At 38.8% G+C, this 27,246-nt stretch overlaps 1 protein-coding gene across 2 annotated transcripts in view; it reads right to left on the bottom strand.

Annotated features, from left to right (window-relative positions):
- Positions 1-559: 559 nt before the first annotated feature.
- The window catches only part of SLC35G2 (solute carrier family 35 member G2), a 39,254-nt gene continuing 12,567 nt past the window's right edge, over positions 560-27,246 (bottom strand). For both annotated transcript variants that reach the window (XM_061167657.1, XM_061167658.1), the window contains exon 2: positions 560-1,994. In XM_061167657.1, the coding sequence (XP_061023640.1) occupies positions 741-1,976 (1,236 nt within the window). In that variant the 5' untranslated portion in view covers positions 1,977-1,994 and the 3' untranslated portion in view covers positions 560-740. The remainder of the gene's footprint in view (positions 1,995-27,246) is intronic.

Genomic DNA, 27,246 nt, shown 5'->3' with positions numbered 1-27,246 from the left:
ACTGAGGATGAGTAAACCCTGCTGCAGCATTCAGTCTCACACCATACAGCACAAAATGGCATAGACTAAGTAGAGCTGGCAGGAATCCATATTCTCCCTACCTCCATTTCCTATGCATTGCCTGATATGGCCAGAGCAAGGGGAAGACAGTTTCCTCTCCTAAGGCAGGACGACCACCATTGCCAGTGAAAAACCAACTCCTTTCCTTTGTTTTCCTCTTTCTTGCCTCAACTCCAGCTACTTTACCCAGCCCAATCATCTGTAGGTCCCTAATGCAAACAGATGACAAAAAGAGGGCTTGGTATTCAGCATTTCATCTTATAGAGTTCTGAATATTGAAGGATTTTTGTTGAACACTTATAGAACATTGGACATGAACATTTTTTCTAACTTCTTAATCTCTAGGACTGCTGAATTTCCACTGGAAAGGAGTCATTTCTTCAAGTCTTATGTTCTTTAGTGCTAAAAGTTGACATTCTCTACCACCTTTTATTATTTATAATAAATAATAATTTTATAATAAAAATTACCTTTTATTATTAACAGCAAAGAGACCAGATTCATGATATTCCACATAATTTAATATTTAGAAGACTAGAATAAATTTTTCTACATCTGCATATATTAATTATATATAGCACTCTGTCAGTTATACAACACAAAAAAACATGTATAGGTGAACATTAAAATGGCAGTGTACCTATTAGTAACTGAACATTAACAAGATAATAATTAAGTATTCATTTAATGGGAGAGTCTAGTATTTCCTGATAATCCTGCCTTCTTAAATCCCTCCAGTAAAGTTTATAGCCAGCAAGGACAAAAACACTAATCATAATGATTACCCCTCCAAAGACATCGTAGACACTAGGAAATATATGTAGCACTAGAAGCTGCAACACCATTGCTACCACAATCTCCAGATGTTGTACTGTGCTGACCAAAGCTGGATGGAATTTGTCTAAGGCATAATAAACTCCCAAGAAGGCTGCAGTAGAACAAATGCATATAGCAATTAGATAACTCCAGGTTTCTCCATCTAATGGGATGATGGGTTCTTGAAGAACAAACATAGTAGATATTCCCCAGACTGTCCCAGTCCAACCAAATGTAAACAGTGCAGTCCACATGCTGATCTTCTCCTTAATGGATCTGTATACTATCATGGAAAGAGCAGTGGTCAGTCCAGCCATCACAGTCATAGTGTACCCAAAGGCTTCTTTCCAGGCATTTAACAAAGAATTATCTTCATCAACAATGTTGGGGATCATGACAAGACAAACACCTAAGATGCTGCAAACCACTGTAACCATGTCAACATAAGCCATTTTCTCATCTACAAGTAAAAAAGCCAAAATGGCACTGAAGACGGTGGTTGTGGCTCTCCACATAGTGGTCCCGTTGCTGGGAGGAACTATTGAAAATGATGTGTAAGCACAGGTGATAGAAATGACATTGCATACACCATAAAAGAAAAGTCGCAGTCTGTATCCACTTGGTCCAAAGGGGGCTTCCTGGTAGTAACACACAACTAACACAGATAAGACCTGCAAAACAGAACGGATAAAAATCAGTTCTAGAGATGGAACTTTGGAACGATCGGAAACAAGCCTAGTGATAAGAGCTACACATCCGTGAGCCAAAGCAGATCCAAACAGCACTATCCACATTTTTCTGGATTGAAAAATATTTTTTTCTGCAAAGCTTTGGAACTGTCCAATCTCATTGGTCACTGGGTCTTCTGTTGGAGGGCGGGTATCCGTGGTTCCAAAGAAGGTTCTTCCTTTTCTTTTCATTTCACTCAGCAGGCCTTTCTTTGGATTTTCTTCCATAAAACTTCCATAGTCTTCATTGATTTCTTCATATCCACCATCCCCAGGCTGAGGATAATGAGACGTATATTTTACCATGACTGTGTTTGGATGTATTTTCACCCGTTTTTTAACTGGATATTTTTTGGAGGGAGAAGTATCCATTTCTCCAGGCAATCAATTCTATTTAAGAAGGAAAAAAAGACAAATGTACATGTTCATCAGTTGAATTATAGTTTTAAATTCCATTATAATCTCATGCATCAATGCAATAATAGAAAGCAGAGGTTGTAACAAGAGGTTTTTTCCCCTAAAGTAATAGGAAGAGATGATCTAACAATATGCCTTATCAGTATACAAGCCCCAATGAAATTGTCTACCCTTTTTTCACTCTCATCCTAAGTCAGCCCCAATTTCTCATCATGATTATTCTTTGTCTCATTAAACTATATTTCTTTAAATAATAAATAACTGATTTTTTCCATTTTTTCATTCCTACCTCTATCAACCCAATAAGATAAACACAGAAAAATAAATAACAAGGTAGATCAAACCTTTCCATCTGATTCTGTCCATTTGTCTATAAGTTATTAAGTCCAAATTCTTTTGTATAATCACTTCTGTATGATACCAAAACTAGTAGTATGAATTACCGTGATTTTTTTAAACATTCATTCTGGATTCCCATACATCTTCAGATATATGGAATACTGAAATTAGAAAATAAAATGGACTTTGTGACATTGATGCACTGTTGCTATATACAATTTTTCTGATGAGCAACTGGGCAATAGGTTTAAGATTCTAACTGAAACTACCCTTCAATTCAGCAATATCACATCTAAGATTTTACCCTAAAGAGATGAACACAAGATGCTTTTTACCTTATGTGTTTTTTAAGAAAGGAAAAAATAAGAGTATATATTTATATTTGTTTATATAATATAAAAAGTATAACATAAAGGAATTATGGAAACATACAAAGGAAACTAATAATCATTGAGGTGGGACAGGAAATAAGAATAGAAAGAAAACATTTTGTATACTTTTTAATACATTATTTGAATCATGATAATTGTTTAATTTTTTTTTTAAAGTTCATCTGGTATTGAGAAAAGAGAGCACATAAAAAGGTTGGGAAAATGTATGAACAGGAGACTTCACTGTAGCGCACCAGAATGACCCTCCTACACTATGCATCCATTTAAAATAATAATGCCAATCTTTACTGATGTAGAAAGATGTCCATGTTGTATGAGGATTTGCCATGGTGCTGGCATATAGTAAAATCTCAAAGAATATTAATAAATTCAGCTTCCTTTCACCTATAATTAACTCTTTTGAAACATTGGGTGTCTTCTACAATGTTATTCTTTCTTTGAGACCAGTATTTGTTCATTCAGTTCTCTTTAGTTCTTTCCCCTCTCCCCAAGAACAATTTGCTATTTCCTTCCCAGTGATTTCTTCCCCCCAAAACAAAAAAAAATTTAAAAAGGAAACCTTTTTATTTTTTGTCTTCATGACATATTTCCCTTGTTCATTGCCAAAAACTCATCAGTTCCAGGATCTTAAACCATGGTCCAGAAATCAAATCCCATTTTGTTCTTTAACACCATCTGGGTAAACCAACTGTTCCTATTTATTCGTTTCTCTTTTAAATAACACTACCTTCAGTTGGAAGAGTCATTTTAAAAAACACCACCTATGCCTCCAAGCCCTTCAGTTCCTGGCCTGGATCTCCAACTTGCATGCATAATAGATGCATAATTGGATCTTCCAACTTCATGCATAATGCTGTCAAACTAATCTGGATGTTCTCTTTTTTTCAACTTTTATCAGGATATTTCCACTTTGAATCATTACTTTAGCTTTAGTCACAAACTGAATTAACAGTCTTGGTCTCCCAAATGGACTTTCTGTCCCTAAATTCCTCATTTATGTTTGAAATACCACCATCTTTCTAGTTCCCCAAGCTAGAAACCAAGGAACACTCAATTATTCTTTCTGCCATCACACTTCATTTGGTCATCAACTTTATTGTTTTTGTCTCTGAAATATTTCTCAGACTTTTTCCTTTCTCCTCCAATTTATTTTACCTTTTGAATCTGGATCAGATTTTTGTGAATTCCCATCTAGCATATTGCAACAGCATCCTAACTAGTCCCCTTGAATCCTAGTCCTTCTCTTCTAAAATCCAACTATATTATACTACTGTCACGTTAATGCCTTTAAAAGACTCAAACAAAACAAAAAACTTCCCTCAAGCTTTCCCCATTCAAGAACATACAACATTTCCTACCAACTACCTCACCGAGTCTCAACTCCACTGCCTAGCTCTCAAGACCCTGCCTAGCCTTGCCCCTATCAATACTTAGCTCCTTGACAGAGACTTCACTCCAGTGTTCTCCCTGTCCTGATGCCCCACGTTTATGTTTCTCTTAAGTCTTTATTCCTACTAGTTTCCCCTCTGCTCCCACTTTATAAACACTGCTCATCTTTTAAGAAGGCCCAGTCCAAATCCTGCCTTTTAGAAACAAGCCTTCCCTGACCACTCTAGTCACTTTTTTTTCTTCCTTATTTAACATCTGCAATAGTTCTTCTAATTTTTGTAATCTCATCACTTTGTTATTTACTTGTCTCAACTCAGTGGAATTTTATCTGTAGTCATTGTACACAAATTTGCTGTTAAATCGCCTTTCTTTGCTAGTCAGCAAGTATCTTTTTTTTTTTCAGCAAGTATCTTAATGACATCTCATAACTTCCTATTTGCTTAAAATTGTTAAAATTGTGGCTTATATCCTTCAAAGCTTTTCCCTTTCCACTGCAGCCAGATTTCTAGCCCCAGGAGCACGAATAGGGGAAGGACACATCTGCTGTTTTACTCCTTCTGGGAGAAAGGAGCTAGGCTCCAGCTTCCCTGGTGTATTGGCACAGGGAGGAAGGGAAAGGACACATATCTCAGACAGTGGTTGCTGCTGTGTGACGGCTTTTGGATGTATAAACTTGGCTAGGCTGAACTATGTTCCCGAGTTATTTAATCTAACACTAATCTATGTGCTGCCATGAAGGTTTTTGCAGGTGTGACAGACGTTCCTAATCAGCTGACTTGAAGTTAATAAAAGAAAGACTATCCTCGGTGAAGTGAAGTGAAAGTCACTCAGTTGTGTCTGACTCTTTTCAACCCCATGGACTGTAGCCCATCAGGCCTCTCTGTCCATAGGATTTCCCAGACAAGAATACTGGAGTGGGTTAACCTCTGACCTAAACAAGTAAGCTCTTTCAAAAAGAGATTAGGCTTTCCATGAGCTCAGAAATTCCAAATAGTTCATGCCATTAGGGTTCCAGCCTTCTCATGACCTTCCTTCTTTACTACCTGTGGACAAGAAGCTTTGGCCTGTTATGGTTTCCAACATGCTCCTGATCTTTTCTTTCTGATTGCCTGCCCAACACACCACAGACTTCGTTATCCAGCCCTGACAATTACATTAGCCAATTCCTTATAATAAATATCCTCCTGGTTCTGTGTCTCAGGTTGAACCCAGACTCTAATACACGGTGAAATTCTGTCTTTGATTGTTGTCTTTGTTTCTGTACTAACTCTAAAAGGCCACTGATAGTCTCTAGGTTGTAGACATCCAAATGCAAGCTATCTTGCATCGATTATTTAGTCTCCCCAGTGCACAAATCCTTGATGTAGGCTACTATGAGCCACAGATTTTTGCTGTTTGGGTTCTCTTGCCTGTTGGGAAGTTCTCTTAGTGAGGCACCAACAGTATTCACTTGACCCCAGGAAAGTCATATATCCTTACTACTCCAGTGAGTATTATATAAGCTACTCACCACTGCCCCCTTCTCTCCAATCTTACTTCTCTTTGCTCGAGCAAGTAAAGAGCAAATTAAAATGTGCTGTCTAAGCAGACTTTCAGTTGGAGGAAGAAAGCACACCCAATCGTTGTAAATAATGATTTGGTTACCTTCACCCTCAGTTGATTTTAAAGGGGAATATCCCTCTCCCCTCCCCATTAGGAAAAGCACAATACTGTTCTTGGACCAAGGACCCATAACAGATATGATCCCTTTGACAGACTGTGTTTTCCAAAGAGAGCCACCAATCTAGTATCTCCCATACTACATGTCTAGTTTTTTTTAAATGTGAGTTTGACATTATTAAATAGAGAAGTAGGGTCTATGCTCCTTCCCTTTAAAAGTAGCCCCACTTTTGTGACTGTTTCACCAGTAGAGTATGGCAGAAGTGACCTGTTACAACTTCTGAGATTAAGTCATAAATATAACTGTGCCTTCCTAGCTGCAACACTTGTGCTTGGAGCTCTGAGCTACCAGGTCAGGAGTCTGACTGCTCAGAAGCCACCATGCTGTGAATAAGCTCAAACGAGCCATGTAAGGAAACCACATGGAGAGGTCCTGAGACTGAACAGAGAGAAATTCCTGGTCAGCCCCCAGGTGCTCCAGCCCCCTGCTGTTCCGAGTCCAGCCACTCATCTGACTTTAAGTATATATGAGACCCTGAGTCAGAATTGCCCTTCCAAGGTATTTCCAAATTCCTGATCTTAGAAACCATGACAGATAGTAAAATGAGTATTGTCATGTTAAGCTACTAAAGCTTTGGAGTGACTTGTTATCTGCAATAGATAACTGGAACACCCAATTTCCTTTCCCAGGATTTTAAGGAATGGGAAGGAGGAATGGTCTTAATGATAGTTTAAAGGCCTCTTATATTTGGACCAAATTGATTGGCTTTTGAAAGTCGGACATTTTGTCCCTTGTTGTGAGATCCTGGATTCTAATTCTTCGGTAAGAGGAAAGTTTTTTGTTTTGTTTTGTTTTCATTGAAGTATAGTTGATTTACAATGTGTTAGTTTCTGGTGTACAGCAAAATAATTTTATTATGTATGTGTATATACATATATATGCACATGTGTATAACTGAATCACTTTGAGATATATGTATGTGTACATACATATATATGGATGAAGAAGAAAATTTTATTCAGCATCCTGTTAGGCACAGATTAGTATATTTAATCCTAGTCCAACTGCATATTTTAAAGTATTATTTGAACTGTGTCATCTTTTTCATTTCAACACCTTTAATATTATATTGTATCCCACTAATGCAGAAGTCAGTCTTATACTAAAGGGATACATAAAGATTTTTTGTTTGTTTGTTTGTTTTTTTGGCTGCACCATTCAACATGTGAGATCTTCCCTTACCAGGGATCGAACCTGTGCCCCCTGCATTTGGAGCATGGAGCCTTAACAACTGGACCACCAGGGAAGTCTCAAGATCTTATTCATTCTTTCTAGTTTTCATTTAATTTCAGGCTTTGTGAGTATAATTCTTGAAAAGAATCTGGAATTCTGACTAGTACTTATATTTGTGCACATTTAAGTCATTCAACCTGTGAACATTTCAGTAAATAATGAGGTACCATGTCCCCAGCACCAGTCCAGGCTCGATAAATAGAAAGATAAATAAACCTAGTGGAAGAGAAAGCAATCAATTCAAATTTAATATTTTTAAAAGTCAATAGTGCAAGTAACTACTTGAATACAGGAAAGGGCACATATAAAAGGCATCTAAACCCAAACACGGAGGATCTTTGCAGATTTCCAGGTAGAAAGGATCCTGAACTGGGGCTTTAAGTATATGTAACCTATAAACAAAAAAAGAGGAGAAAGAGAAAAACCAAAATTTTTTTCTAGAGATAAAAGATTTAGGAGTCAGAAATGCTGATTTTGAGTTCTAGCTCTGCGACCAAATACAGCAATAATTATGTCTATTTTAAGATAAAGAGTTTTAGATGATAATTATTGGGATCTTTTGACTCAACTCTCTTCAAAATCAGTTTGTCAGTTTAATGATTTAACATATCTAGTGTTTTGATATCCCTCCCATGAGGGATCACCATGCAATTCAATGATCACAACTTTCTACTACCTGCTCTAAGTTATTCTGACCAATGTGCCAACTCAACTTCTCCTCCGTCTTTACAGAGATGAGGAATCTGAACTAATTTCATGGCTCCAGGGCCCCTTGACTTTATATGGGGATGTCCCCCTCCCAGGCAGAAATGTCCGTTTCAGCTGTGTAAAGCAACTCCCCTGAGCAGAAGGAATGTGAAACAACAGGGGAGAAGACTAGCCTCCCCAGCTACAAATGTATCAACTTGAAATGCTGGGCATAAATGGATTAAAAGGATACATAGTTGGTGTCTGCTTGAACAATGGGCACAATTCAAGCCTGAAAGCAATATTTGTATCCAAAAGAGGTCCTTTCCTAAGCTACATCCCACAACATAAGGCCCAAGATCACTTCTGTCCTAAAGTTGAAAATATTAACACTGCATCCCTATCATTTTAGTGGGAATCCTTAGACATAACCCTTATGGTGCCTAAGGCAAATGGCACTTGGTAATAAGAACTTCTATCTTTAGTTACCAGACTAACCCCTAAAATAGTAAAAAGTCTTAGATATAAAGCTAGCTAGTGCAACTTGATTATAATATAGTGATTTAAATGTAGGCATTGATGTGATATTTGACACTCATGAGTCAGACTGGCTTTGAACTAAATATTTATCAGAAACTAATAGGTTACTACCTTATACCTGAGAAGCCAGGTCCTGAGAAACCTTATTACCCTGGTATCCTTGGACAGTCTTGCCCCTGAATGAAAATAAAAAGACCATACCTAACTGGTCACCTTTGTTGGCAAAGTAGTGTCTCTGCTTTTTAATATGCTATCCAGGTTGGTCATAACTTTCCTTCAAAGGAGTAAGTGTCTTTTAATTTCATGGCTGCAATCACCATCTGAACGGTGGTGTTGGAGAAGACTCTTGAGAGTCCCTTGGACTGCAAGGAGATCCAACCGGTCCATCCTAAAGGAGATCAGTCCTGGGTGTTCATTGGAAGGACTGATGCTAAAGCTGAAACTCCAATACTTTGGCCATGCGAAGCATTGACTCATTGGAAAAGACCCTGATGCTGGGAGGGATTGGGGGCAGGAGGAGAAGGGGACAACAGAGGATGAGATGGCTGGATGGCATCACCGACTCAATGGACATGAGTTTGAGTAAACTCCGGGAGTTGGTGATGGACAGGGAGGCCTGGCATGCTGCGATTCATGGGGTCACAAAGAGTCGGACACGACTGAGCGACTGAACTGAACTGAACTGAACTGGTCACCTGAAAGGAAAGACCTAACAACCATCTTTCCAGGATACTGTGAGACATCACGATATGCATAGGATCTGTGCTATTAAACATACCTTCTGAGACCTATGGAGAGAAGCCATTCTCCCTCCAAACTGATGAAAAAGGGGACCATATTCTGATGCTCCAAAGACTGTGAGCATGAGTCTACCCATCCTTGTGCTGAACTCTGCCTAGCATAACCTTTAACACCCCTCTTTGAATTCTCTCTCTTCTTCACTGCAACCCATGAGGATCAGAAGAATTAGAGGCATCATTTAAGTCCACTTGTATTTTATTAATACTCTTTGAGTCTGTATCTTTTTGTAAAGGCCTACTGTTTTAGTGGGAAAAGAACCTCCTTTTAAGCTCCAACCTCTGGAACTAGAAAATTAGTTCTTAAATAAACTAACAAAGTAGAATTTGAAAGACAAGAATGATAAGTAAGAATTAACAGAGTAGAAAGTAAACAACATGCCCTTTCTTAAATCAGTCACACTTAGGAAGCGAGGGATTCACCATGAAGAAGTAAAGGTCTGCCCTTCTTAGAAGGTGTGATAATATTCACATTGCGTATAAGTAGCAAATGATCAAAATGAAATGTCTATAAACAAGTCATGAAACTGAACATTTTTATGAAGATGTAAATGGGGGGCTGCAAGAAACGTTAATTGTATAAGATTTCAAATACTCAGATTATAGAAGAACCAACATAAGCAAATTCAACTAAAGGAGGGGAAAGAAAGAGACATACAACCTAGGAGTCTCCTATGGTAAACCAACTGAATCTCTTGTTGTTGTGTCTAGTCACTAAGTCCCATTCAACTCTTTCAAACCCCACAGACTGCAGCAGACCAGGCTTTCCTGTCCTTCACTATCTCCTAGAGTTTGCTCAAACTCAAGTCCCTTGAGTCTATGATGCCACCCAACCATCTTATCCTCTGTTGCCCCCTTCTCCTCCTTCCCTCAATCTTTCCCAGCATCAGGGTCTTTTCCATTGAGTTGACTCTTCACGTCAAGTGGCCAACGTATTGGAGTTTCAGCTTCAGCATTAGTATTTCCAATGAATATTCAGGACTGATTTCCTTTAGGATTGACTGGTTAGTTCTCCTTGCTGTCCAAGGGACTCTCAAGAGCCTTCTATAGCACCACAATTTGAAGGCATCAATTCTTTGGCACTCAGCCTTCTTTATGGTCCAATTCTCACATCCACACGTGACTACTGGAAAAACCATAACTTTGACTATACAGACCTTTGTTAGCAAAGTAATGTCTCTGCTTTTGAATACGCTCTCTAGGTTTGCATAATTTTTCTTCCAGGGATCAAGATATTTTAATTTCATGGCTTGTAGTCATGTAGAAATTTTCTTGGAGCCCAAGAAAAAAAAATTCTGCCACTGTTTACACTTTTTCCCCATCTATTTGCCATGAAGCAATAGGTCTGGATGCCATGATCTTTGTTTTTTGAATGTTGAATTTTAAGCCAGCATTTTCACTCTCCTTTTTCAGTTTCATCAGGAGGATCTTTAGTTCCTTTTCACTTTCTGCCATTAGGGAGGTATCATCTGCATATCTGAGGTTATTGATATTTCTCCCAGCAGTCTTGATTCCAGCTTGTGATTTATCCAGCCTGGCATTTAGCATGATGTACTCTGCCTATAAGTTAAATAAGCAGAGTGACAATATGTGGCCTTGATGTACTCCTTTCCCAATTTTGAACCGGTTCATTATTCCATGTCCGGTTCTAACTGTTGCTACCTGCATACAGGTTTCTCCTCTCAGGAGGCAGGTAAGGTAGTCTGATATTTCCTTCTCTTTAAGAATTTTCCACAGTTTGTTGTGAGCCACATAGTCAAAGGCTTTAGTGTTGTCAGTGAAGCAGAAGTAGATGTTTTTCTGGAATTCCCTTGCTTTTTCTATGATCCAACAGATGTTGACAATTTGATCTCTAGTTCCTCTGCCTTCTCTAAATCCAGCTTGTATATCTAGAATTTCTCAGTTCATGTACTGTTAAAGCCTATCTTGAAGGATTTTGAACATTACTTTTCTAGCATGCGAAATGGGTGCACTGAATTTCTATAAAAATATAGAAAGAAATTTCAAAGAACCTGGACAGAATAATTCTAACTCAAATGTATTACTTAGGACAGATCCCTGGGCCAGGAAGATCTTCTGGAAGAGGAAATAACATCCCATTCCAGTGTTCTTTGTTTTTTCTTTCAAACTTTAAACTTTTTATTTTGTATCGGGGTATAGCTGATTGACAGTTGTGGCAGTTTCAGGTGAACAGTGAAGGGACTCAGCCATACATATACATGTATCCATTCTCTCCCAAACCCCCATCCCATCTGAGCTGACACATAACATTGGGTAGAGTTCCATGTGCTATAAAATATATCCTTGTTGGTTATCCATTTTGAATATAGCAGTGTGTACGTGACCTTCCCAAACTCCCTAACTATCCCTTTCCCACTGGCAACCATAAGTTTGTTTTCTAAGTCTGTGAGTCTTTCTGTCTTTAAGTAAGTTCATTTGTATCATTTCTTTTTAGATTCCACATATAAGGGATGTCATACAATATTTCTCCTTCTTTATCTAACTTATTTCACTCAGTATGACACTCTCTAAGTCCGTCCATGTTACTGCAAATGACATTATTTCATTCTTTTTAATGGCTGAGGAATATTCCATTGTACATATGTACCACATTTTCTTTATCCATTCCTCTGTCGATGGACATTTAGTTTGTTTCCATGTCTTGGCTATTGTAAACAGTTCTGTCATGAATACTGGGGTGCTTGTATCCTTTCAGATCATGCTTTTTTCTAGATATATGCTCAGGAGTAGGTTTGCAAGGTCATATGGTAGCTCTATTTTTAGTTTTTTTAAGGAACCTCCATCCTATCCTCCATAATGGCTGTATTAATTTACATTCCCAACAACAGTGTAGGAGGGTTCCCTTCTCTCCACACCCTCTCCAGCATTTTTTGTGGATTTTTTTATGATAGGCATTCTGACTGATGTGAGGTGTCTCATTGTAGTTTTGATTTACATTTATCTAATAACTAGCAGCGTTGAACGTCTTTTCATATGACTGTTGGTCATCTGTATATTCTCTTTGGAGAAATGTCTGTTTGGATCTTCTGCCCATTTTTTGAGTGGACTGCTTGTTTTGATGATGTTAAGCATCATTTAAGTGTTTGTAAATTTTGGAGACTAACCCCTTATCGGTCATATTATTTGCAAATATTGTCTCCCAGTCTGTGGGTTGTCTTCTCATCTTGTTTATTGTTTCCTTTGCTGTGCAAAAGTTGCTGCGCTTAAGTAGGTCTCACTTGTTTGTTTTTGTTCTTACCTCCATTATTCTGGGAGATGGATCAAAAAAGATGTTGCTGTGATTTGTCAGAGAGAGTTCTGCCTATGTTTTCCTCTAGAAGTTTTTTGTTTTTTTTTTTAATTTATTTTTTTTATTAGTTGGAGGCTAATTACTTCACAACATTTCAGTGGGTTTTGTCATACATTGATATGAATCAGCCATAGATTTACACATATTCCCCATCCCGATCCCCCCTCCCACCTCCCTCTCCACCCGATTCCTCTGGGTCTTCCCAGTGCACCAGGCCCGAGCACTTGTCTCATGCATCCCACCTGGGCTGGTGATCTGTTTCACCATAGGTAGTATACATGCTGTTCTTTTGAAATATCCCACCCTCACCTTATGTTTTCCTCTAGAAGTTTTATAGTGCTGGTCTCACATTTAGCTATTTAATCCATTTTAAGCTAATTTTTGTGTCACCCCAATATTCTTGCCTGAAAAGTCCCATAGACAGAGGAGCCTGGCATAATACAGTCCGTAGGGTCACAAAGAATCAGACACAACTAAGCAACTGAGCACTGAGTACTGACTACATATAATGGCTGAAACTGCAATTAGAATATTAATAGCACTCATACTGCATCAGATTATTGCCTGACAAACAACAGTGCATCTACATCAACCTGAGAAAAGCAAAAAATAAGGCGTGATATCAATTTCTCCTTTGTAGCACTTAGATTAAAGCATACTTGCAATAGCCATCAGAAAGAGACTAAGAAGACAAGATCTTGATTTAGCCAGAGAACATGACAACTTTTTCGGCTCTAAAGGAAACAATCAGAATCAGCATAAAAGCAAGAATGGGAAAACATAGAAAAAAGAAAGGCACAACTGATGACTCTAAAATCCAATGAAAAGGAAATATGGAAGAAGTCAATACTGTCAGTAGACAGACATATTGATATTTACATTTGTACAGACAATGTGCTAAACACTAAACATGGGTCAACTTAGCTTTGAGAGAAAATGAAATCTTAGGAGATTGTGGAGTGGGACAGCATTGGGGAAGGGTGGAAAACAAACCCCCCCCCGCCCCCCCCCCCCCGCCACAAATGGAGAAAACTAATGGCCTACCTCACTTTGAACAGAAAGAACTTAAAAGAAAGGTACTCACTTTAAGAAACTAATTTGGCACATACTGTTGAACACCCTCTATGTGAAGGGCACCAGGTAGTCCATGTGGAGCAGGTCAGTAGCTTCTATTGTGGAAGAGAATTTGTCCCAGAATTTTGTCTGGAACTTTGTCACATGTCACCCCAAATTAGTCTCTCCTCCCTGCTCTTCTGTCACCCTTTCTTCTTCCCAATCTACTCACTCTTTCCCCATCTTGCCTTCTCAGCTTTACTCCTGTCACCCACAGATACAACCTGGTCTGACGTTCTAGCCCAGAAGTAACTACCACTTGTTCATGCAAATGATTTCAGGAAAAAAAATTATATTTATTTTATTGCCTAAAAGGACAAGCCATTATCACTCTCAGAGTCACATTCCGCTTTCATAACAGAATAAACTATTTTCATTTTCCTGAAATCATAAGTCCTCTGACAGGATACAGGAGTGATGATGACAAAATATCTATGCAGAAAGTAGGATAAAAGCCTCAGCCTCAGTGTGAGCACCCCTGACACTAGAGCCCCACCCTAAAAACTAGCCTCTTACCATCCAAACCAAAATGTATACATCACTACTCTGGGTCTTTTTCCTGTTCTATCTGGTACTTAGACCCTGCCTCCTTTTGTCATTTTATTCTCTTTGTGTATGACATTGTTAAGTTTTAAAAAGCAGTGGATCCTCAGTATGTCTTTGCAGAAAGAGGGATAACCTAAGTGCCCCAACAGATGAATGGATAAAGAAAATATGGTATATCCATACAATTGAATACTACTCGTCCATAAAAAGGAATGAAGTTCCAATACATGTTACATCATGGATGAACCTTGAAGACAGTAGTCTAACTGAAATAAGCCATACCCAAAAGGACAAATACTGCATAATTCCACTTATATGTGGTATTTAGAATAGACACATTCATAAAAAGAGAAAATCTATTTGAGATTCCTGGGGGCTGGGAGAAGAGGGAATGGGAGTTATGGCTACAAGGTTTCTGTTTTGGGTAATCAAAAAATTTTGGAAATAGATAGTGGTGGTGATTGTACAATATTGCAAATATAATTAATGTAATTGAATTGAGTATTTTAAAAGTGTTAAAATGGTAGATTTTGCTTTATTTCTATTTTAACCCAATTTTTTAAATAGGAGAAAAAAGAAAAGAAAGGTGTGTGTGTGTGTGTGTGTGTAGCGGGGGTGTTGTGATTCCTCCAGTTGGGAGATAGAGGAAGGCAATGATAGGCATTGGTATTTTTAAAAACCTCCTCAATGATCCTAATGTATAATTTTCTTGTGCAGGAACTACTCAACTAAATTATCTAGGGACCCTTCTGGCTTTAAGATTTAATGAATCTGTGGCTACTGCATGATTGAGGAAGACAGGGATGGAGATTTTTTTTTTAAGTGGTCATTGAAGCCAGACTGTCTAGACTTGAGTCTAAGTTATAGACTAAGTTATAGACATATTAAATATGCGACCTTGGGTACTTACTTAACCTCTTCTGAAAATTTCAATAAGATTCTACTCATAGGGTAGAATAAAAATATTAAATCACTTAATATGTACAAAATACCTAGTATATGGCACCTAGCAATTGCTCAATAAATGTTAGTTCTTTTTTCACATGATTCCATCTCCCTGGAATGACATGGTCCTCCCCCTTTCTGCTCTTGTCTACCTGCAGAGCTCACATTTGTGCGTCAGTGGTTTGCTCAAGTGTTACTTCTTCCTTTTCAGAGTCTTAACTGGTCTCTCCAGTCTTTGTGCTCCATTATCTCTGGCACATACTGGTATGAAGTAAATGTCTGATGGATGGAATGGAATGGATTTGAAAGCCGAGAAGTGGAAGACATGGAAAACAATGAGGAATGATGTTAACTACTGACATCTCTATAGGAACTCATAGACCCACATATCCACTTCTGCTCTCTTACATCACTGTTGAATCAATGGTAGGTAACTGAAAATCTGAAGTTTCCCATGATCATTCAAACTAAAGACTGTTCAGAAAAATTCTCCCTGTCCTCTGCCTTTACCCCCTTTATTAGTCAGAGTTCTTCAGAGAAACAAAATTAATATGATGTGTATATATACAGTTATAAGAAAAGAATAATTTTAAGAAATTGGATCATCCAATTATGCAGCCTGGCAAATCTAAAATCTTCAGAATACCCCAGCAGGCTGCAGATCCAAGAAACAGTTGCAGTTTAAGTCCAAAAGAGTCTGCTGGCAGAATTCCCTTCTCCTCAGAAGCTGTCAGGTTTTTTCTATTAAGGCCTTCAGCTGATTGGCTGAGGCCCACCCTTATTATGGAGAGCAATCTGCTTTACTCAAATCCACTGATTTAATGTAACTCTTATCGAAAAACAGCCTCACAGAAACATCAGCATCATCTTTTTTTTAATTAATTTATTTCAATTGGAGGCTAATTACTTTACAATATTGTAGTGGTTTTTGCCATACATTGACATGAATCAGCCATGGGTGTACATGTGTTCCCCATCCTGAACGTCCCACCCGCCTCCCTCCCCATCCCATCCCTCAGGGTCATCGCAGTGCACCGGCCCTGAGTGCCCTGTCTCATGCATCAAACCTGGACTGGCAATCTATTTCACATATGGTAATATGTATGTTTCAATGCTATTCTCTCAAATCATCCCACCCTCGTCTTCTTCCACAGAGTCCAAAAGTCTGTTCTTTATCTCTGTGTCTCTTTTGCTGTCTTGCATATACGGTCATTATTACCATCTTTCTAAATTCCACATATACGCGTTAATATACTATATTGGTGTTTTTCTTTCTGACTTACTTCACTGTGTATAATATGCTCCAGTTTCATCCACCTCATTAGAACTGATTCAAATGCATTCTTTTTAATAGCTGAGTACTATTTCATTGTGTATATGTACCACAGCTTTCTTATCCATTCATCTGCCAATGGACATATAGGTTGCTTCCATGTCCTAGTTATTGTAAACAGTATCAACATCAGCTTTGACAAGCCAAGTTGACACATAAAATTAACTATCACAGTCTCAACCATTGCTTGTCCTTTATATGCACAAAAGTTCTGGCTATTGCAAACTGCAGGAAATTCTCTGAATATGTCATGCTCTCTCATGATTCTGGATTTTTATATATGCTGTTCCTTCTTTATGGATTACTCTTTTCCTGCTTTTTCACCTGGTAAATTCCTGCTTATTTTTTAAGGCCCATCTCTGGAGATCTTCGCTAGGCCCACTTCCCACCCCCAGTCTGAGTTAGATGCCCACCAAAGTGCTTCAATCATAGAATATATTGAATACATTGAATTATAACTGTATTTTTGTCTTTCTCTTCTGCTAGACCTGTGAGAGTTTTAACCTTACAGGTATTAAAATTAGATATTACTGATTTTTATGCTTGCAGCACCTAGCTCAGTGCTTTGCATGAGATGGGTGTTTATTAAGTGTTTGTTGAATGAATGAATGAGTGAATGAATGGACTATTTTTAATGAAGCAAATTTTGTTAAGTAGACAATATAAGTAACATGCATGCATGCATGCTAAGTCACTTCAGTTGTATCCATCTCTTTGTGACCCTATGGACTATAACCCGCCAGGCTACTCTGTCCATGGGATTCTCCAGGCAAGAATACTGGAGTGGGTTGCCATGCCCTCCTCCAGGGGATCTTCTCAACCCAGGGTCAAACCCGTATATCCTATGACTCCTGACTTGCAGGTAGATTATTTACCACTGAGCCACCAGGGAAGCCCACAAGTAACATAAACAAATGGATTTAAATGGCAAGTAACTCAAATAGGGGGCCTTATCATTAAAGTACTTTAAAGTCCCTAATAACATTTTGAGAAGGATAAAACATTAAGGTGAGAAGTTTGGCTGTTAAGAGAATGTGTGTATTTAGCTTCTTTGCCTCTGGTTCTATTTCTGCTGCTAGGTCTCCCATATTTTCTTTAGTATTAAATTCTCCAGGCATAACTAGAGCTGCCCCTTAAATAATGTGTATCTACTTTTCTTAATTAAACCATTATTAACCAGTTAGGAAGGGTGTAGAGATATACATCTTTTAGCACTACCAGATTGAACTTCAGTTGCTATTTCCCTGCTTTCCAGAACATGTCTCACAGTTTGGCCCAGTCAGGTGAATCCTACCAATGAGCCCACAGCAGTTCCTTAACAGAGTTCCCTGGACTTGCTCAGGACAAGCTTCACTCAGAAGCTGTTCACCACCATCAAATCTTTAAGGAAAAAAAAAAACAAAAAACACATTTTGTTTATTCCTATTTCAAAAGCAACATATTTATTGTAGAAAATTGAGAAATGTGAGGAAGCAAAGAAAATGAAAACAACTCATAATCCTACCACCCAGAGATAACTACTGACCCTCCCAGGCTTTTTTCTATTTGTGAACATTGTTTCCCCAACGTGATGCAATATAAATACTCACTCATACACATCCGACTCTGTGGCCCAATGGACTGTAGCCCGCCAGGCTCCTCTGTCCATGGGCTTTCCCAGGTAAGAATACTGGAGCAAGCTGCCATTTCCTACTCCAGGGGATCTTCCCAACCCAGGGATCAAACTCCAGTCTCCTGCATCTCCTATGTCTCCTACATTCATAGGTGGGTTCTTTACCACTGGGCTTCCCTCGTGGCTTAGCTGGTAAAGAATCCGCCTGCAATGTGGGAGACCTGGGTTCGGATTCCCTGGGTTGGGAAAATCCCCTGGAGAAGGGAAAAGCTATCCACTCCAGTATTCTGGCCTGGAGAATTCCATGGACAGTCCATGGGGTCACAAAGAGTTGGACACAACTAAACAACTTTCACTCACTTCACTTTCACTTTACCACTAGTGCCACCTGGGAACAAAAGTGGTATCAAACACTATATCCTATTTTATAACTTCCTCCTTACTTATCAATACATTGTAAACATTTTTCCATGTCATTAAATATCATTTTTAATGGCTAGTTACTATGTACCCAATATTGGGCTCTCAACACAACACGTCAGTCATTAACTTCAGCTTTATTAAAGCTGAAAGGCAAATGAGATGACCAACTGCTGCTGATCTTTTATGCAGGGATAGATCTATAACCATCCCAGGAAAAGGCACAGATAACAATGTTGAAGTTTTCTCACTGAATGTAAATGAGGAAACAGTTTTTGATAGCCAGGGGAAGATTGTGAAAGAATAAATACGAGATAAGTCAAGAGGATTCATGTTTCTCTCTTTGTTCCCTATTCAAATGTCATCTATGAGAGAAACTGGCTGAGACGAGTAGTGAAATAAAGTGTGTCTTCATTCATTTTTTGTGTTTATTCAGGATCAATACACTGGTTTTGAAAAACTTTGAGGTAACCATCCAATTAGAGTTAAAGGAAAAATGAAACCACAGGAAATATCAAGCACAGATGCTTCCAAGCATCTGGGAAGTACTCTTTTGGATTGCTTGGTCCTGAATATAGTTCTAGATGCTCTAATTACAAGGATATGTTTATTTAGCCTTTGTTCTGTGGCAGGCATATACTAAGAACTTTACCATTTAAAGGTCAAATGAATTCTGTGAAGTAGGTTATAATCTCTATTCTGTACATAAGGAAATAGGTTCTGAGAGACTGGATAATTTGCCAGTTAGTAGGTGACATAACTAGTTAATGCTAGAGACAAGATTCAGATCCAGGTCTGCCTTCCCAAGCTCTTTCTTCTATGTTACTCTATTAAGTAACCATTCATGCTAGGCAGAGTAATGCCCCCCACTTCATCCTAACTGCCAGAACATTACCTTATGTGACAAAGGGGAATTAAGGTTGCAGATAGAGTTAAAGTTGTTAATCAATTGACCTTAAAATAGGGAGACCATCCTAGATTATCTAGTTGGGCCCATTGTAATCACAAGTGTCCTTAAAAGTGGAAGACAGAGACAGAGAAGATGTGTGAACAGAGACAAAGTCAGAGTGATGCAATGTGAGGACTCATCCTGCTGTTGCTAACATTGGAGATAGAAGGCCATCATGAACCAAGAGATGTGGGCAGCCTCTAGAAGCTACAAAAGGCAAGGAAGTGAATCCTTCCCTAGAACATCCAGAAAGGGATATACCCTGCCAATACCTGGGTTAAGCCCAGTGATACCTGAACTAGACCTCTGACTCACAGAACTGCCAGATAATAAATTCATGTTGTTTTAAGCCACCAAGTTTGTGGTACTTTGTTACAGCAGCAAACAGAAAACTCATACACCATCATTTTGTGAATATCTAAAGATCAGATTTGTATTCTTAGAGAGAAGACCCACACACTTAGTTGTTATTTGGTTGCTACTTCCTGAATGTAAATCCATGATTTTCCCCAGAAGAGAATTCTTAAGATCTAGAAAACTGTTGGATGAAACTACAAAGTTCTGGGTCAAGTGACATGGACAATATTATTTTAACCTGAGATAGAAAAATATCTATCTATTTACTACTATGGCTTGCTTACTCCTGTGATACTATTTGAGACATCTGCTTTTAAGAACCACATCCTCATGGATCATCTAGAAAAAAAAGTGAATTATAAAACACCTCTAAAGGGCTAAGTAAACTGCCTTGTTGGATGTAGTCATTAAATACTGGGTCAGAACTTTGGTTGGCTATCACAGATAGGACTTTGGAGTAATAAACAATGCTGGACAACTGGTCTACCAATTCTCGAGGCAGCAGATCTGAACCTGAATTCTACCTCTATCATTTTCTACCTGTGCATATATAGTGTCATCTTTCTAAACATCCATTTTTTCAAGAGGGGCTGATATTACCCGCTTGGAAAGGTTTTTAATAAGTACTTAATAAAAAGATACATCTAAAACATCTAGAAAAAAGAATTACCTGGTGGTGCAGTGGATAGGAATCTGCCTACCAGTGCAGGGACATGAGTTCAATCCCTGGTCCAGGAAGATTCCACATGCCACAGAGCAACTGAGCCTGTGCGCCACAGTTACTGAGCCTGTGCGCTAGAGCCAGTAAGCCACAAATACGGAGCCTGCATGCTGCAACTAGTGAAGCCCATTTGCTTAGAGACTGTGCTCTGGTGACAAGAGAAGCCACCACAGTGAGAAGCCCATGCACTGCAACTAAAGAAAGCTGGCACACAGCAACAAAGACCTGTCACAACCAGAAACAAACAAATAATAATAAAAAAATTTTATAGCATCTAGAACAATACCTGGCACATAGCAGCCAATAATTACTAACTTACTTCCTTCATGTTACTGAAATGCTGTGAAGGTTTCTTTTTTTACCCGCAGAGAGGAAATGCTTATTTTCCTCTATCATCTATTTTTATTGCAAGAAGGCTTACATATAGTTTATAAATTGCTAGATTAGGAACTTTTTTTTTTTTTAAAGGATATAAACATTCATTCTAGGAAATACGCCTGGAGGCCCAGATTGAAATCTGCTCCTCCAGCCCTTCCAATGATTTTAGAGGCTTCTGATCCCTTGTGTTATATCTCTTACTGATTCAAAGAGCCAGAGTGATTTTTGTTATCTGCAACTACACCCTGCCAGATATACAGATGCATTGTGTATTACACCATGTGCTATGTAAAATTGAATCCCGTCAGTCAAGGAACCTCTTCTGCTTATTCTGCTTTTAACAACATAGATGCTAGTAAAGCATTAATATTTTGGAATTTATGGAAGAGTATTCACTCATACATAATGCCAATCTAATGAATGAAAGACTGAAGATAATGCTGGTGATCCCTTCCAATAATCTTAAACTGCCATTACTCTTTACTTGATGAGACAGGGTGGTGAACAACAACAATTCATGGTAGACAATTGCCTAACATTTTGTTCCTCATGTAGTTATTTTTTGGGGAAAATGGCCTACAATTTATCAAGAAAGCTAGGACAGATTTTTAAAGAACCAACTAGGATTGGTGTGGAGTAATAATAACATAAGGTTTTCATAAAGATGGGTAGACAGAACTTTGAGCTCCTACTGCAGAAATACATGTTAATTGTGGTAAATAAGAACTTAGGACTGCTAATTAGGACAGAATCCAAAAAATTCCTTCAATCCGTCTTCTGCTGTTGTTAGAAAACTTTGAAGTTTAATGTGGAATACTTAATAATTCTCTGTAAATGCAATTATCAAAGTGAGTTTCTTACAACTTCCTTACACATTCTGTCTACTCTGTCAACCACTTCTCAAATCTTCTTGTAGCCCCAGCTAGCAAATTTCAGGCAAGTATTAAATGTTACTCAATCCTCTGATTTTTTAAAAAGAGCTATTTCTGAGAGGACTCAGAGCCACAGAGAAGTCAGAAGTCATCACAGTATGACTCCATCTCCTCCCACATCCATGCTAGGCAGGACTTGTCAGTACATGTCAAGTTTTTTGGGTTGTTCACAGCCCAGTGTAGCTCCTTTAATCTGCCATGTCCACTTTCTCAACAGATCCAGGCACTATTTAAAGGGAGCTTGCCAAGTCACAATCTCCCTTGTGGCCTGTAAGTTCTATGAAAGCAAGAGAGTTCTCATCCATATTTGTATTCCTAGCACACAAAACACATTGAACAAATACAGGTTGAACAAAAATACGCAGTTCTGAACTACATTCTACAACTGCTCCTTGAACTCTCTCCCAGTCTGCTATCAGTTTTCATAGGCTCTGCTGTTTAGTCTCTCATTTCTCTCCTGGTTTCACCTTTGAGATTGTCCTCATACTGTTATCTTTGCCACTTGGCTACAGTTCTGACTTTCTGTGTTAGAGATATTGGTTCCAGATCCCTGAGGAACCCTTCTCCTGGTGCCCAAAAGGTTGGGGACCACTGGTCTCAGTGATCTAAGAAGTACTGTGCTCTGCTGGGCTATGAGAAAACTAGAGCAAGGCCTGAGGATGTTGCTGGGCTGTGTCAGTCTGGGTTATAGAGAGGAGACAATTATAGCTAAAGGGCTTAGAGATGAGGTGAGGTGGGGAGAGAGATCTAGCAGGGTGGATATGGGGTCAGGAGAGGTAGGAAGGAGAAGTGGAGAGATGCACTAAATAGAAAGTCTAGCACTAGTTTGAGCTAGAGATTCAGCTGACAGTTCTAGGGCAGAAAGTTAGGGAAGAGATAGCCAGGGGTTGTCAGCTGTGCAGGAGCTGCCAGGAGTCAACTCTGGGAGGGGAAGATACCGAGAAAAAAGAAATAATTAAATGTAGAGGTGCAAAAGATGGAAAAGGAAAAGGGGTGAAAGAGGGAAGGTAAGGATGAGAGCTATCAGTCTGGTTATGTGTGTGCTAAGTTGCTTCAGTCGTGTCTGACTCTTTGTGACCCCCATGGACTTTGGCCCGCCAGGGTCATCTGTGAATGGGATTTCCCAAGTAAGAATACTGGAGTGGGTTGCCATTTCCTCCTCCAGATCAGTCTGGTTAGAGCTGGGCTAAACATTCTATTTTGCCATCAGCTTGGAACTTCTGGGCATTCAGTTGCCATGTAGGCAAAATTGAAGTGAGAAGCCTGTCTCCTCTGTACTCAAATGACTTGGGTAGATTCTAATGAACTGTGTATATCAGGAAAGGAAAAGGTTAACTGAGATTAACCTGAAAAACAGCCTTATGTGGCAGTTTTCAAACAAGCAGGTTGACTTGGCTTGTGTGAAGGTGATGATGCCTGATCTGGAAAAGAGCAATATATGTTGTACCGTTTTAAAATCCATTCTGGCATACTGCGATGAATGTGTCGGCTGGCAGCTAAGAACTTGCTGAAATGCAAAGTCTCTCACCATTTATAATCGACACTCCCCTTCAAGGAAAGAGCCTGTCTCATCTCTGAAGCAGTGGACTTATCAATTTGCATAAACCCTGCCATTCTCAATGAACACATATTTATCACCTACCACTTACTTTCCTACTGCCTTTAAAAAAAAAATAACAAAAAACAAAACAGAATTAGTTTGCAGTGAATCAGCACCTTTAAATTCAGCCATGCTGTGTGAATCTGTCAAGAGTGGCAGGAAGCCATTGCTGGAAGGGGGAGGGAAAAGAATAACATGATCCTTTTCTGTTTCCATCATCTTTTTTTGTATGTATCTAAGTGGTTAAATCACCAGGTAGGTTAGATATTAATTAAGTGTAAAATAGATTACTGTGCTGTTCTGATATCTTGTTAAAGTTGTACTTGTCGGTTGTTTATTCTTTAACTGTTATGAAAGATGATCAAATAGCCCAACTGAGTACAAAGAAAACTGCCAACCCCCCAGGTAATACCAGTCCCTGAACAAAAAAGGAACACCCAGGATCAACAGTCTACTTTCAAATCCCACAAACACTACATACACTACCTGCTCACATTTGCCCTGTTCTTGCTGCTGTTTACCCAGGAGAAAGCCAAGCCCAAATTTTCTCTTGAAGCCAAGACTTATGGAAATGCCAAATGAATCAGTTCAAAATTTTACAGATTTGGTTTCATTTAACTGATTCTTCATGCCATAGGCTCCACTTGATGACATTACAACTCAGTCACATCTCTCCATACATCTTATTAAACTGAAATAACATAAAGCAATAGAAAAAATGGTGACCAGATGCCATCTTGTTTCAGACCAAACTATATCAGATTTTGAATGAAACTTGAAAACATCTGGTTGCTTAGATGGCATACATAGATTTATTAAAGTTATTTCAGGGGATTTCTCCGGTGGTCCAGTGGTTAGGGAATATGCCTTGCAATGCAGGGGACTTGGGTTCTACCTCTAATACAGAAAATAAGATCCTACATGCAGCTAAGCCTGCACACTGCAACTACTGAAGCCCACACGCCACAACTGAAGGGTCTGTGTGCCACAGTGAAAGATCCCACATGGTGCAATGAAGATCCTGCATGCTACAACTAAGACCCAACACAGCTAAATAAATAAATGTTTTCATAAATAAAGTTGTTCCACTCCTTTAATGTCATTTAGAGCATGCACACAAAAATATGATGCCACTGCAAAGCTGAAAAGAGACTTTATAAAGTCCCATCATTGGCAGGGACACTGTATATGAAAGAAAAGCATAGTATAATCCATCTCATCAAGAGTTAATTTTAACAGCAGCATGTACGAAAATTTAGAATATGTGAAGTCTTTGACCCAGCAGTCCTATTTCCAGGAATATATCCAAAGGAGATCACTAGTAAAGTACATAAAGATGGCAAGCAAGGGCACTCATCATGGCTTTCTTTACACAATGAAAAATAGAAAATAACTTTATTGTCCTTTAATGAGGGACCTGTTAAGCAAAAACATCAATGCAATATTATGCAGTCATCAAAAAAGATAATGTATCTGTACACATATATTAACATAAAAAATCTTCATGTCACCTGCACGCGTGCTAAGTTGCTTCAGTCATGTCCAATTCTTTGCTACCCCATGGACCGTAGCCCTCCAGACTCCTCGGTCCCTGGGATTCTCCAGGCAAGAATACTGGAGTGGGTTGCCATGCCCTCCTCCAGGAAATCTTTCCAACCCAGGGATCAAACCTTGAACCCACATCTCCTGTGTTTCCTGCATTGGCAGGCAGGTTCTTTATCACCAGCACCACTTAGGAAGCCCTAGTGCCACCTGGAAAGCCCCTTCATGTCACAATGCTAAGTAAAAAGAAAGGTATAAAAGATAAAAAAGCATTCATCCTATGAATCTATATAAAACAATTTGTATCTAGACTTTGGATGGTGAAATTTCAATTATTCAACACTTTCTTCTATATACTTTTTAGTTTTATTTTCCATATAAGCCATGCATCTAGTTTAAAATCAGGGGAAAAAAAAAAAAAAAAAAAGCTACTTTCATCAGAGGGAAAATAATCATTATTCCATGTTTCAGTCAGACCAGAAGTCACCCAGGAAACCAAATGTAGCTCTTACATTTCTGTGCCTTCTGTTACAAGGAAAACTGCATATAAACAGACCATATTACAAAGGGAAACTTGATAAGTGGTGTCTAGAACCCAAACCAAAACAAAGGTGAACTACTACATAAACTAAAGTGGATGCCTTTATTATACATAGTGTTCAAAAGAATTAATTCATTGTGCATGTGTACATGTATTACTATATTTTCATGACTAACAAAAAAAATAATGTGGATTCCAAATAGCAGCAAAGAATATAATCATCATTGGTTTTTCTTACATAAGTTACCACTCTATAAATCTCCATGTTAATGTGGAAAAATCTGACCTGAACAGATGGATCGCATGCTGTTTTCTAAAACATGAACAGATTTCTGATCTTCTGGACCAGGAAATGAAGTCAGCACTGCAACAGCAGACACCATCATCCAGCTCCTAGCATTTTAATTTAAGGAACTGCTAATAAAAGCAATATTCCCTCTTTAGAAATAACAGCACAGAGATATGTTTTTCTTAATGGAATGTGCTCTTGATACAGAAACAAAACATAGTGGAGACCTGTTGCAGTGGAGGTGCTGGCTGACTGATCACTGAACTGCACTAGTTTTGGAGAATCCCCTCACTGTGGTTCTTGGCAGGTAGCACCATTCAGCTGCCTCCATCCTTCATTCTCCAAGTTTCCCATGGAAGGCACAGTCCTGAAAGCTGCCACTCTGTCTGCTTAAATCTTCATCTCATTAGCCCAAGGGCCCCTTTTCCTTGAGTATATCTTCACAGCAGCAGCTTCACAATAGACACTCTTGGGTTGGAGAACTTGCAGTCAAGCAATTAAGCAACTTTGCACATTTTTTCCTGCTTCACCACTTTCTAGCTGTGTAACTTAAGGCTGTGAAGAGGCTGGTAGAGGCAGCAAGACTGAGCATGAGAAAGAATTGTGGCCAAGGAGATCACCCATGAAGTCAGGATATTGGTTATATAAAGGGAGAATAAACAAATATTATAGTTAAATATATTAAGGATAATGGGAACCAGATTTCTCACCATCAGAGAAGGAAGATATAAATAGAAAAAAGGTGAAGACTAGAATTAACACTGTGGTATTGGAGTGCAGTTTAAAATATTAAACTAATTTTAATATAAATAGATTAATAAATATAGACGTGTATATGTACTTATGAGTTCCCCAGTTCTGTCAGCTAAGATGGCCCTTGTTCTTGTTGTTGTTGTTTAGTCAATAAATCATGTCCAGCTCTGTGACCCCATGGACTGTAGCCCACCAGGCTCCTCTGTCCATGGGATTTCCCAGGCAAGAATTCTGGAGTGCGTAGCCATTCCCTTCATCAGGGGATCTTTCCGACCTAGGGATTGAACCCTCATCTACTTCATTGGCAGGTGGGATCCTTTACCGCTGAGCCACCAGGGAAGCCCAGGATGGCCCTAAAGTAACCTAAAGTAATGATACTCCAGTAGCAATGACCACACCTAGCACCCAGACCTTGCATTCTCTACTGAAAGAAAGCAGGGCTCTTTGGAAAAATATCTTTTGAAATGACTGAAATGATAGGGGCAGGAAAAGTACAAGATGAATCTGAAACATCTTACACTAGAAAAGTACTTTGATAATAATAGAGATTTCAAAGCAACACAAGAAACAACTTGAACTGGATTCAAATGACCCAATCTGTAACAATTTCAGCATCAAAGTCAACAATGAGAGTAATCCACTGAACACAATAGAAATCCACAAGCCAAACTGATGTAAATAAATGAATACATAAATAAAGAGAAAACTCCCTTACAATAGAATACCAACTAGTAAAAGTAAAATAAATGGGGGATTCCCTGGTGGTCATGTGGTTAGGACTCCACCT

Source organism: Dama dama, chromosome 19 (assembly GCF_033118175.1).
Source record: "Dama dama isolate Ldn47 chromosome 19, ASM3311817v1, whole genome shotgun sequence".
NCBI classification, from domain to species: Eukaryota; Metazoa; Chordata; class Mammalia; order Artiodactyla; family Cervidae; genus Dama; species Dama dama.
The sequence above is the reverse complement of the archived record's forward strand: the minus strand, read 5'-3'. Positions and strand labels throughout refer to the sequence as shown.